The following is a 14284-nucleotide window of genomic DNA, read 5'->3' on the forward strand; positions in this document are numbered from 1 at the left end:
GGGCTATTTGGAAGCCAATCACTAATGTGCAGTATAAATGTAATGCCAAGGATCTCAGCACTCAACAGTCATTCAATGCATAATATTAACCACTTCAGGACCGTAGGCTTACAGCCCCCTAGTGACCAGGCAATTTTTTTTTACAATTTAGGCCACTGCAGCTTTAAGGGCTCTCTGCAGGGCCGCACAACTCAGCACACAAGTGATCCCCCCGGCCCCCCTTTTCTGCCCACCAACAGGGATTTCTGTTGGTGGGCTCTGATCCCTGCCGGCATGTTTATTTATTATTTGTGTTGTTTTTTTTAAATAAATTTGACAATTTTTTTTTATTTTTTATTAATACACGGCCTTAAAGCTACGTACACACATACGACAACGATCGTTCGTTGTGAACGACGAATGATCTTTTAATTGATGAAAGAGCGACTCAAGCAAAAAGTAGATTTTAAAAGTGTGTAACGATGTGATCGTTTGTTAAGGGCTCTTTCACATCAGACAACGCGAACAGGAGCCGTTCTCCTGCACGCGTTGTCTGCCTGCGGCGTGTCGTCGGGTATCTGCGGTGCGACGCAATCAGCGACGGTAGCTGGTAATTAAACCCGACGGAAAATGCCGGCTCGCGGGTGCGTTGGAGGAAAAACTGCGCCCGGGTGCGTCGGAACCGCAAAGCATTGAAACGCAGCGTTGAGTGTGAAAGGTAAAATGAAAGTCTATGGACTTTCATCTTACCTTGGTTAACGCAAACGGCTTCCATTTGCGTTAACGTACAAAGTCTGCCGTAATGTGAAAGAGCCCTAACGAACGATCTGGAACAACGTCACAGTAGAATACAGGAAAATGCATGTCCTCTGCGATGGGCTCATGTCTAGCCATTTATATATCTTCTGTACAGTGAAGATGTCACATACTGTTCCTGGAAGTGACATCATAGGAAGTTCCGCCCGCACGTAATGAACGGTTCAAAACGTACGTTACACTATAAAACTAACGTTACGTATATGACATTACAGTACGAGAACTCATAATGTAGGTATGTAGGTAGAGCATTTAGATAATACAGCGTTGAAAACACATTAAAAAAAAACAAAAAACTCTGTCCTGTTTTAGTGTCCATTAAAATGACAATTATGGTATAATCATGGAGCAATTTTGCGTGTCACAGGAAACATTCATAGAATGAACGTTAAATAATGAAAACCACGTGTTACGTTTGCGCATTAGATTGAAAAGTTATATGGAGATATAGTGAAATGCGCATGTCAAGCCTAGTACGAACGACCGTTTTCTAACCATGTACTAGTTTTGCAAACGATCATCGTTTGAAAAAATTCGCCAAGGCAGAACTTTCGTTTTTAACGATCTAGCTCGTCCATCGTTTGACTTAATGATCGTTGTAGGTTTTTTTTAAATGATTGGGGAACGATCGTTTCAAACGACTATAGTCGCATGTGTGTACGCACCTTTACCCTGCCAGCCAATCACCGCGATGGGCTGTCATAGGTATCATTGATGCATTTTGTAACATTTACATTTGATACTGTGTTTTCTCTTTTGTTGAAAAGGGGAGATTATTTAAAATGCATACGCGTGAAAAATGCAAGAAAAACACAAAATGCAACTGCAAAGCATACAAAAATGCAAATTGAAAGCGCAGAAAAGCACGTGCCTTAAAGAGAGTCTGAAGCGAGAATAAATCTCGCTTCAGACCTCATAGATAGCAGGGGCATGTGTGCCCCTGCTAAAACGCCGCTATCCCGCGGCTTAACGGGGGTCCCTGATCCCCCAAATCCCCTCGGTGCAGCGGGGGAGCGCTTCCTGGTTGGGGCAGGGCTAACCGCCGCAGCCTTGCCCCACGTGCGTCTGTCAGCACGTATCTCCGCCTCTCCCCCGCCCCTCTCAGTCTTCCTTCACTGAGAGGGGCGGGGGAGAGGCGGCGATGCGCCGCTGATAGACGCGACTGGAGGCAGGGCTGCAGCCGTTAGCCCTGCCTCCAGGAACGACCAAATCCACGACCAAGTCTTGCGGGGGGGGGGGGATTTGGGGGTGAAGGGACCCCCGTTTAGCGGCGCAATAGCGGCGGTTTAGCAGGGGCTAACTATGAGCTCTGAAGCGAGAATTATTCTCGCTTCAGAGTCTCTTTAAAATGCATGCATTTCACTTGATGAATATGAACAGTAGCACACAAATGCAAATGAAAGAAAGAAACCTAGGAGAACTTGAAATGGATTAACAGAAACCACACTGACACTGCTGAAAAAACTGCAGATAAACTCCAAAACTGCTGACAAGTGTTTGAAAACTTTCCCAACTGTCTGCATTTTAGGGTACTTTTGCACTGAGTATGGGCCCTGACACACCAAAAAGTGTTTTGCGGGTCCTTTTCATTTTTTTAAAAAATGCTTCCATTGACTCACATTAAAATTGCGGCAAAATAGCCATGATTGCCATTTTTGCCCTTTTTTCAAATGCAGGCGATTTTCAAAATCGCCCACAAAACGCTTGTGCAATGATTCCCTATGGGAGAGTTCACAGCTGAGCGGTTCGTTTGCGATCTGCTCAGCAAAGCGCTGCCTGTACCATTTTTGAGGCGCTTTTGCCTCAATGGAAGGTATAGGGAAATCGCAAAATGCTCACAAAATTGCTTTATGCAGCGATTGCATGAACGTTTTTAAGAATAAATACATTGGGCTCTATTCTCAAAGACTTCCCGCATGCGGTAAAGTACATGCGGGAAGTTTGCACCCAAAATACCGGCAAGTTGGGATTCTCAAAATGTTCCGCATGTTTTTTCCGCATGCGGAAAAAGTGTGATAAAAGTGCGGGATTCATGCGGTAAAATTTCCACAAAAGTCGGTATTTTCCGCAATAAAAGATCAATTCTCAAAGATGTTCAGGCGCATCATTTCTTCGTTAATTACCGAATTTTTATCACCTACAAGTAGTAGGTGATATATTCCGCATCCCATTGACTTTAATGAAGTGTGGAGGCTTAAGGGCTGTGCTTGGTGGACTTTAACTTTTTTTTTTTAAACACTTTTTCATGCGACCTTTTTACCGCATGATTCCCGCATGAATAATGCCTGTTTCCGCATCTTTTTTCCCGCATGCGGAAAACATGCGGAAAATGTTAGTGAATGCTGAAAAAATGCGGAGTTTACCGCTGGCGGGAATTTAGCGCTAAAATTTTGCGGTACTTTTGGCTCTTTGAGAATAGAGCCCATTGTATTTATTATTTTCCTGGTCAAGAGTTCACTTTTTGACTTGCGTCAGGGAGTGAATTACTAAACCGCTCTGGAAAAGCGCTTAGAAAAGCGATTTACCAGAAGTGCAGTGGAGCACCGGGAGGGAGAAAAAAACACAAAACGCTTGCGTTTTCGATTTTAGGTGTGAATGAGTCCTAACTGGTGATACTATTGTCACTTTTATCGCAGTGATGCACTGGGAGACATCTCAAGCTCACTCCAACCTGAATTATCGCAAATTTTTTCTGTTTTAAGAAAGCAAACTTTTGTTTTTCTGTATAAACTGTAAGGGGGAGGGAAAAAAGATATATCAATATTTATTGGTGAAAAAACGTCAAATCCTCGGTTTCCTCCTTGATATAATGTAAATAGTCCTTTGTATGGCGGGCGGTTTCAGCATGTGCCTGTGTGATATCATTCTGTAATATTATTGCACACAAGCGATAGACACACAGATGCAATAATAGCTTTGTAGTCTTTATGTCCATATCAAACACAAAAGTAGCATTTCCATTGTATCTTTGTGTCGATCTCTCACTTTACACATCTTTCCCTTCCTCCAGAGAGACCGGCCACAACTCACCTTACCTGTCTGACCTCTCGCAGCCTCCCCTGATTGGCTGATGGAAGGGGCGGGGCCAGGAGTTGCAGGTGGTTTTTTGTATACACCTGTAGGAGATTAGTCATTGGAATTTATTTGGTAGTTTCAGTTGAACAGAGCATCAGGCAGCCCTCTGAATCATTGTAGCCATGGTGGTCTTCAGATACTTGGTGTTGTTTGCGTGGTTATCGCAGAGCCATCTGGGTGAGTATCCTCTTATTATTCTACATAAATATATATATTTATATAAATGCTGTATATGTTTTTATTGTATATGTTTGTGATGTTTTTGCTGTTTAAGGAGAAACAAAATCTATCTTGTGAAAAACAGACTTATCGGCCCCTATTCAATTCCCCTTTTCTCTTACGGTTCCTCCTAGGTGATTAGTTTACACCTTAGAGATATTGGTCTCTATTCACAAAACCATGTGCGGTAATGTTTTTTTGGTCGTAAACTTACCGCCTGCGGAAAACACCGAAAAATTTCCACATTCACTAAAAATGTTCCGCGCATGCGGGACAATGTGTAAAAATTTTCGGGAAACCTCCGTAATTACATAGTAAACGTGCGGAAATCATGCGGAAAAAAAGTTGCATAAAAAAGCTTGTCCCAAAAAAAAAAAAATTAAAGTCCACCAAACACATCACTCAAGGCTCCAGACTCCATTTAAGTCAATGGGTAGCGAAATATATCACCAAGTACTAGTAGGTGATAAAAATTCGGTAATTAAGTCTTAAATAAGGCACCTCCCTTTTTTTTTTCTTTTTTTTTTTTTTGTGAATTTGGAATTTTTTGCGGAAACTACAGACTTTTTTGCGGACTTTTACCGCATTTTTTACGCATGCGGGTAATGTGTAAAATTTTACGCATGCGGTTAAGTTCATGTGTAAACATTTGTGAATGTCAAGATGTGTGTGTGTGTGTGGTGTGTTTTTTTTTTTTTTTTTTTTTTTTTTCAGTCGGGAATTTACCGCAAGTGCATTTCCGCATGTGGAAAATCATTGAGAATAGAGCCCAAAATATCTTTTACACCAGCAAGAAGAAGAAAACTCAGAGTAATTTTGCCAGCTACCTTTTCACTTTGTTTTTGATACTTTTTCAGTGGCAGAGTGCTGAAAAGCTATTTTAAACAGCAGATGACAAATTATCTCCTAAGAGAAAACTTCTGAGAAAAAAAATCAATTTTGTGAGAACCACTGGCCCATATGCAATTAACTTTTTTTCCTGAGTTTTTTTTCTCCTAGATCACTTTTCATCTTCTATTTAAAATAACTTTTCAGAATTTTGCAACTAAAAAAGTTCCAAAAAGTAGGCCGAAAAACGTTCTTGCTTGCTGGTGGTTTAGAAGGAACCCGAGGTGTGGAAGCTGCCATATTTATTTCCCTTTTAACAATACCAGTTGCCTGACAGTCCTGCTGATTTTCTCTGGATGCAGAAGTGTCTGAATCACACGCCTGAAACAAGCTTGCAGCAGCTAATCCAGTTAGTCACACTTCAGTCTGAGCACCTGACCTGCTGCATGCTTGTTCAGGGTCTATGGATAAAAGTATTAGATCAGCAGGACAGCCAGGCAACTGGTGTTGTTTAAAAGGAAATAAACATGTCAGCCTCCATATACCTCTCTCACCTTGGGTTGCCTTTAAAAGGCATTTTATTGGCAATTTTTAAAATACCACCTAGGAGAAAACTAAGGCGAAAAAGTAAAATGCATAAGGGCCGTTCTTTGATAAATAGATCCTCTGCTTGCAAACATTTAGGCCAGGTCTGCAGCGATGTGCTCATATTACGGTATCTGTATTTCCAGCAAGTAACGTTGATTCTTATTAGGCCTGGAACCAGGGGCGTAGCAATAGGGGTTGCAGAGGTTGCGACCGCATTGGGGCCCTTGGGCCAGAGGGGCCCCGAAGGGCCCTTCCTCAACTACAGTATTAGCTCTCTATTGGTCCTGTGCTCATATTAACCTTCCTGGCAAGCCGCGCAGGAGGTTTTCTCAGGCCCTGCTGGGCCGATTCGCGTAATTTTTTTTTATTTTTTTTTGCTGGACGCAGCTAGCACTTTGCTAGCTGCGTCAGCATACCGATCGCCGCCGCCCCGCGCCTGATCGCTGCTATCCGTCGCGCTGTGCCGCCCCCCCCCCCCCTGCGCTGCCTGGCCAATCAGTGCCAGGCAGCGCTGAGGGGTGGGCCGGGACTCCCAATGACGTCGGTGACGTCATCCCGCCCCGTTGCCATGGCGACAGGGGAAGCCCTCTAGGAAATCCCGTACTTTGAACGGGATTTCCTAATCGGAGATCGCCGAAGGCGATCGAAGAGTGCGGGGGGATGCCGCTGAGCAGCGGCTATCATGTAGCGAGCCCTGGGCTCGCTACATGATTTAAAAAAAAAAAACAAAAAACAAAAGAAAAAACTGCTGCGCTGCCTCCTGGCGGAATTTTTTATACCGCCAGGAGGGTTAATCCCTTCTATGGATGCTTTGAATATTGGTAATCATTAACAAGCTGTTCCCCATCCCCTTCTTGCACCTCTGACACTGTAGTTGCCATTGGCAGGTTTTGGTGCGCCGTATCAATTGTTATGTATAGCGTGCTTGGGGGGCCCCAATGTAAAACTTGCATCGGGGCCCACAGCTCCTTAGCTACACCACTGCCTGTAACCCACTACAAATCGCAAATCGCTAGCATTTTAATGAGTGTTTTGTAAGTGATTTCATGAGCGTTTTCTGGAGATTTAGGTAGCGATTTTAAAGCGTCACCTTTTTGCAAACGATTGAGTAGCGGTTTGCGATTAGCATTTTTAATTCTGATTGGTCCTTTCAAATTATTAGATTTTTTTTTTTTTTTTTTTTTTTACAGCTTGCAGTAATATAAAATCACACACAAATCGATATGTGTAACGATTTATGAGCAATTTGCCAGCGCTTCAATACTTTGAAGCGCCAAAGCTCCCAAAACGCTGCATGTCCTGCGATTTGCTCATTGCAATTGTATTGTGGAATTTGTTACATATATTTACATTAGCTGAGCGTTTAGGGAAAGTGCTAGAGATTTTAAAGCGCTCCCTAAACGCTCAAAAAAGCGCTCCAGTGGGTTCCAGCCCTCATACCCCACATAAGGCTGTTATATGTGAGGGTTAGACCCACCAGAGTGCTTTTTTTTTTTTTTGAGTTTTAGGGAGTGATTTAAATCGCTAGCAATTTAATTTAAAAAAACAAAAAAAAAAACCCACATTCGCAAAAAAATTGTGAGTAAAGCTCTGTAACATGGCGGTAAGGCCAGAAATCCACTTGGAGCGCTTTTCTGAGCGCTTTGTGATTTGAAAGGCTCTTGCTAATGTAATGCTATGGGTGTGATCTCACTTGAGTGATGTGATTTTATAAAAATCCCCCACAGCATTGCATTAGCGAGAGCTTTTTCAAATCGCTAGTGCTTAGAAAAGGCTGCTAGTGGGTTTCTGGCCTAATGGTATTTAAAAAAAAAAAAAATTAAACGTTTGCTAAAAATGTGGAATACATGCGTACATTTTTGGATGTGTATTGACAAATGGCACCAGGTACGTACAGGTGATAAAAATTGGTAATGAACAAAACAATACACTTCTTTTTTTTTTTTTTTCCCCTTATTAATCTCTTTTGCGAAATTTGTCATAAATAACTTTCTTTTTGTTTGTTTTTTTTTGTTTTTACCAACATGTTGCTGCATTTTTATCACCTTTTTGTTTTTTACTGCACTTTTTCCCGCAAATGGTAATTTCTGGTGGAATCCATTGTGAATGTGAACATGGTCATAGTTCAGTCGGTACTTTTCAGACATTTTGTTACCGAATGCAATAACTTGTGAATGGCAGCCAATGTGTGGCAAATGGGGTCAGATGACTGCCTGTGAGTTGCCGCTGTGTGCGCGGCGTTCGCAGGAGTTTATCGGTCAGACAGCTCTGTCTAATCCAGTAACGTCTAGGGAGGCTGATAGCAATCGGCTAGACATTGCATCTGTGAGATTTTTGATCTATGCAGTAGCTGCACGACTTTCCACCAACTGATGGACAATGAGAGTAGAAATCTTATTTGTTTTTTTTGTTTTTTTACATCGCTAAATTCACTGCTGCAAGTCGATCCTGACAGTAAAATGCAGCACAGTAAATGACTTTCTCGTGTTGTCACGTTGTAGTTGTGTTTCTGGCTGTTGTACGTCTTCCTGCCTTGCCTCAGGTTGTGCTGTTTGTGTATTATTACCAGTGTAGTGGTGACGGATGTTTCTTCATATTTATTGCCCCCGGCATGTGTAATATGTCCCCCAGGAGATAGCGCCGCCCTAGTGAGGAATTGCTGGCATGCAGCTAATATTGCTCTGAATTCCTTCCATCTGTCGGTTGCGTTTTGATGTTGCGGTAGCAGGTGACTGATGGAGAGCTTTTGACTGCACCAGGGGCCTAGGACCAGAGGGTCCCAGTAGAGTCCCTCCTTCATCCATCTTATTAGCTTTTCATTGGTGCTATGCTGGTAATGATCACCTCTGTATGTGCATTGCATAGAGGTAATCCTTAAAGGATACCCGAGGTGACATGAGATAGACATGGGTATGTACAGTGCCAAGCACACAAAGAACTAGGCTCTGTTGTTTGTTTGGTTTTTTTTTTTTTTTTTTTCTCTGCCTGAAAGAGTTAAATATCAGGTATGTAAGTGGCTGAGGCTGACTCAGTCCTGACTCAGACAGGAAGTGACTACAGTGTGACCCTCACTGATAAGAAATTCCAAATATAAAACACTTTCCTAGCAGAAAATGGCTTCTGAAAGCCGGAAAATGATAAAAAGGGTCATTAGTTCATAGATTTTACTGCTGGCATACTTCAATGAATGTTATTGAGCAAAAACAATAAAATAGTTAAAACTTAAAAAGTACTTTTTAAAGGGACACAAGCCAGGAATAAAATCATCTGATTTACTTTCCTGGGGCTTCTACCAGCCCCCTCCGGCTGTCCCGTGCCCTTGCAGTCACTCACAGAGCATCCAGTCCCCCACCGCCAGCTAGTTTCGTTTTTGCTGTTGGGCCCGACAGGCCTGGCTACGCGTATTTTTCTTTGCGCTCTCATCCGAAATAGCATCCTGCGTCTGTGCATGAAGACCCCCCCCCCCCCCCAAAAAAAAAACGAAACTAATGTAATAAAAAAGTGCTTCATTTTTACAATTATTATGTATAAATGATTTAGTCAGTGTTTGCCTATTTTAAATCCCTGATTTTATATTCTGACATTTATCACATGGTGACATTTTTACTGCTGGCAAGTCATGTAGATGCTGCTTGCTGTTTTGGCAGTTGGAAACAGCTGTAAACAGCTATTTCCCGCAATGTAACAAGGTTCACAGACAGGAAACTGCCAGAAGTACCTCGGTACTCAGAGCTTCTTGTGGGAGGGGTTTCACCACAATATCAGTCATACAGCGCCCCCTGATGGTCTGTTTGTGAAAAGGAATAGATTTATCATGTAAAAGGGGTATCAGCTACTGATTGGGATAAAGTTCAATTCTTGGTCGGAGTTTCTCTTTAAGTGTCCCTTTAAACATAACATAAAATTGTGGAATATCGTAGTCATTTTTAGGAGAAGGAAGATGGATACAATCGTTTATTTCATTAGCTTATTTTCGCCTCGGGTGTCCGTTAAACTTTCATTACTCTGATTACACCTCTCTGACACTGCAGCTGTCCTTGGTAGGTTTTATATCTTCATATCAAAGTGCTTGAGGGACCCCTTGTAACACTTGCACTGGGGTCCCAACTCCCCACTGTGCGGTAATTTAAATATCCAGAAATGCAACAATCGCCATCAGCCATTGCAACAGCTGCACATCCTTCTGCGCGTTTCCTCCCTGGATGCGTGTGACGGAACGGGTCACTTTCACTGCCTCAGCTGCAGATCTGATCTGTGAATTGACCTGTGCATTGGTGCCCATTAACAGTACAATGTAATTGTAGCAATCCATTGAGCTTGAAGGGGATTATCGTTCAAAACTTACAGTACATTGAGGGGTCAAAATAAAATTTGGTCACAAAATATAAAATTTGCCTCAACGATCAACAAAATGTGTTCTAAGCTATCGATAATGTAATCGTTTTAGAATCAATGTTCCTTCTGGACTCGGGCAACTTCGTCCCTCTTCTGGATCAAAATTTAAAATCGTTCATAGAAGATTGCATTGTTAATGAGAAGCTTAAAGTTTAAGCTGCCCAATTAACAATGCAATCTTAAAGCCTGGTACACACTTTCAATTATGATTGGCCAATCACTGACCATTTGGGGTGCGAAAATTGGTCTGTGATTGGCCAATCATAATTGGAAGTGTGTACTGGGCGTAAGAATAAAATAAAGTTGCTTTCACTGAGAGTTTAGTGTCGAGGCGTGGGGCATTACTGTGGTACGTTGGCACCACTGCCCAGTGACCCATTCAGGGTCTACCATCAGAGTCCATTCACTGCCTGCCCGGTCGAACTCAGAGGATCAGTAGGACAGTCGGGCAACTGGCATTAAGCCTGTAACACACTTTACCACGTACATGTAGTAGGAGTGTCAACAGATATAAAATACTATGAGCAGATTGTGTAGTTAAACCCTCATGCTACATGGAGGTGGTAAAATTGGTCAGTGAGTGGCCAATAACAATTGAAAGTGTGTGCCAGGGTTAAAATAAAATACATCTGGCCTCCATATCTCCCTCACAACTGTATTTGCTGAGATGCAATCTGCAAATTCACCACTAGGTGGCAATCTGCTCTTTTTTTTTTTTTTTTTTTTTTTTTTTTTTTTTCTCCAAGATGGCTCATCAACAAGGTATGGCTATACTGCAGATCCGGATTAACCATAAGGGTACGTTTCCACTTGTGTGGCACGATTTGCTTGCGGAAAACGCGTCAACGAATCCGCATACGGTTGCGGATTTGTTGACGTTTCCATGCGGATTTTCACGCGGAATAATTCGTGATTTTAATGACGCGATTTTAACCATGTCAATGCTGGCAAGCATTGACATGGGTTTTTAAACGAAATCGCGCGTGGAAACGCCGGGAAAACCGCGAATTCTGACGGCTCTGCTGTGCAGATATTTTCTGCATAGCGAGCCGCACAGAATTCCTGAAAAGTGGAAACTGCGCCATCCACTTGTATTGGTTGAGCGAATCTGTATGCAGGAAACGCATGCAGATTCGCTCGAGTGGAAACGAGCCCTCAGGCACTGTAGGCACATGACAACCACCACCCAAAGAGCTTGATAGCAATTGATATGGCACACCAAATCCTGCCAAGGACATCCAGTGTCAGAGGTGCAAGAAGGGGAACAGTTTAATGATTACTACTATTCAATGCACCTATAGAAGGATCATTACCAGCACAGGACCAATAAAGAGCTAATACTGCAGTGGAGAGTGGGCCCTGGTGCAGTCGCAATTTCTGCACCCCTTATTGCAACACCTCTAGCTACCTAATACTCTAGCTATGTAATATTGAGGGTACTTCCAGCTATAGATTAGCTAAGTATAGGTGCCGCCAGTGTAGGTTAGCTAGGTATAGGTGCCCCCCCGCCGTATAGGTGGTGAGGGGGGAGCCGATGCTACCCTGGGACTCAGCCGTGGGGAGGGGAGCCCGACTCCTTCCCCCCCCCCCCCACAGGGTCCCCCCTCTTGGCAGAGTAAGCGCAACTCGCCTCCCTTCCCACTCCAATTGCCAATCACTTGCTGATTAGCAGGAAGTAGTGTATAAGCAGCTATGCAGACAGAGGAGACCAGCGGCAAGTGATTGGTGATTAGAGTTAGAAGAGAGGTGATTGCTCATACGAGGGTTCCCGCTGCGCTTACTCTACCAAGAGGGGGGCGGTCGTTGCAGAGATAAGTAGAGGGTGCACTTTTCTTGCGCAGACTGGCTGCAATTGACAGAACTTACGGGACCAGTACCGGAGCTGGAGAAGTGCTGGTTTTATATTTATTTTTTTTCTTGCTTGCTATGTCAATGGCCAGACCAGTGAACACGTTAGCCTTTGGAGACCGCTCTGAGGGTGGTCTTAGTAGCGTGCCGACTAAATAACCCAATAATCCTTCACCACCAATACTGGCATCATCTAGTATCTAACCACTACTGCCCCTTATACTGTGAAGTGGTTGTTGCAGATAGTGTATGTAAACTAGGGGTCCCCAAACGTTTTGGGTCGAGGGCCGGGTCAATATACTTCAGACTGCTGGAGGGCCAGAGTATACATGAAATGATGTAGAAGTCTTTTCCGGCCAGACAGTGAAGCATACTCAGGTGACAACCCGCAGTCCAATTGGACAGCAGTATCACCTGATGTGGAATTTGATTGGAAACTATGCCAGTTACCTGGCAGCCCCATCGATCTTCTGGCATAAATAGTGTCTGGAACAAGCATATGGCTAATCCAGTGAAGTCATCTGAGTCACAGCAAATTATCTTACTGCTTTCTGGCTTCCATGTGGATGGGTGGTGCCAGCACTGCTATTCTATATGCGGAGCACCAATATTTAAAGATGTAGCTGACCGCATCTATAAGTAATACATTTTGGGGGGGGGGGGGGGTAAAAAAGCCTCAGGGAGCCACGTTCGGCCCGCGGGCCTTAGTTTGAGGACCACTGATGTAAACCCATCTGTCACCTGACCTGCGTCAAGTGACAAATCAGTTCCTCACTGGCAGGTATTTTTGATATTTTAATATTGTGTATTAAAAAAGACAGGCAGGCCACACCGCAGGGGTTGTAGGGGTCGTGCTGCTGTGATTTCCTGGAGCCCTAGAATAATGTCCCATCACACCCCATCTTCTACCCTTCCACTCGGAACCTTGCTGCACCATCCTCCTCCTGCTCTGAGTTGGCCAGGGCAGTTTTTAGGCTAAATTGCACCCGGGCGAGGGTGTAAAAATTGCACACACACAACCCCCTCCCTCAGTATAGGTAGCAAGCTGTAGGAACCCCCAGTATAGATAGCTAGCTATAGGTGATTTTTGTATAGGTAGCTAGGTATAGGTTCAGCTAGTATAGGTTGGCTAGGTATTGGTTGCTAGGTATAGGTGTAGCCAGCATAGGTTAGCTAGGTATAGTTGTCTTCAGTATAAGCAGTTAGGTATAGGTGCTTTCAGTATAGGTTAGCTCAGGCCTGGGCAAACTTGGCCATCCAGCTGTTAAGGAACTACAAATCCTACAATGCATTGCAGGAGTCTGACAGCCACAGTCATGACTCATAAAGGCAAATGCATTGTGGGACGTAGTTCCTTAACAGCTGGAGGGCCAAGTATGCCCAGGCCTGGGTTAGTTAGTTACAGAGATAGGTGCACCCCCCCCCCACCCCCACATAGGTGGATGGGGGGAGCCGCGGCCACACTGAGACTCAGTTGCGTGGAGAGGAGCCCTACTTCTCCCTCCCTCTTCCCAGGGCTCCGCTCTGTACTCTTTTCCCCCCCCCCCCCTTTGCAGAGTTAGCACAGCCTTCCTGTTTGTTTCAGTTGCCGCTCACTTGCAGCTGATCTCCACCTGCTTAGCCGCTTATACACACGCTACTTCCTGTTAACCACACTAGAGATCCCAGGGGTGTAGATACTCATTCCTCACTGTCTATATTGCATGCACGTGTCCACTGCCTCCCGCAGTAGTGCACAGATTGGTTTTGGGAACATATGTTCACATTCACCAATCTGCGTGTCTAAAGTGACAATGAGTAGTGTTGCAACAAGCAGCAGTAATCATTGCATTGTAAAGGCCAGTTCACACTAGAGTGGGATGCGGATTGGATCCATCTAATGCTGGATACACATGGTTTGTTCCCGCACTCAATTCCCGTCGATTCGTTTATTTCCGACATGTCCGATTCGCGTTTCGATGGATCGTTAGGTCGATTTGCCATACTTTACATGGCAATCGACCTAAAAATCATCGAAATGCGTTCGGAAATGTTCGGAAATAGAATCCTGGGGAATCGAGCGGCGCATTCGATGCTGGAACGAACCGTGTATTCACCATTGGGCCCCTGCACACTGCAAATCCGATTTGCGATTCCTGGATGTTATAATAAAAAAAAAAAAAATAAAAAAAAAAAATAAAATCAGCATGCTGTACCGGTTATAAATAGGAATCGCATGTTAAAATCAATTTTGTGAAAAACTGATCTCTTTCAAAATTTGTAGCATACGGTTAAGCCTATGTCAAAAACGTGTCCTTCCTTCATGGGTGTTTCTATAATGATGTACTTTTTTATTTTTTCCCTGTATGGCATTTCTTAATGTACTGTTTATATGTTAATGTAACCAGGGCTGGGCCGAGGCAGAGGCGAGAGAGGCTCCAGCCTCAGGGCGCAGTGTAGGAGGGGGCGCAGGGTGAGTCAGAGGCGAGAGAGGCTCCAGCCTCAGGGCGCAGTGTAGGAGGGGCGCAGGGTGAGGCAGAGGCGAGAGAGGCTCCAG

At 44.0% G+C, this 14284-nt stretch overlaps 1 protein-coding gene across 2 annotated transcripts in view; it reads left to right on the forward strand.

Moving 5' to 3' along the window:
• Positions 1-3940: 3940 nt before the first annotated feature.
• The window catches only part of UPK3A (uroplakin 3A), a 35709-nt gene continuing 25365 nt past the window's right edge, over positions 3941-14284 (forward strand). The window contains exon 1 of one of the 2 annotated variants that reach the window (XM_068273077.1): positions 3941-4047. In XM_068273077.1, the coding sequence (XP_068129178.1) occupies positions 3993-4047 (55 nt within the window). In that variant the 5' untranslated portion in view covers positions 3941-3992. Of the gene's footprint in view, positions 4048-4975; positions 5031-14284 lie in introns of those variants that run through there. The other variant, XM_068273078.1, reaches the window with a different exon arrangement.

The sequence above is a fragment of the Hyperolius riggenbachi genome, chromosome 3 (assembly GCF_040937935.1).
Source record: "Hyperolius riggenbachi isolate aHypRig1 chromosome 3, aHypRig1.pri, whole genome shotgun sequence".
In the NCBI taxonomy this organism is placed as follows: Eukaryota; Metazoa; Chordata; class Amphibia; order Anura; family Hyperoliidae; genus Hyperolius; species Hyperolius riggenbachi.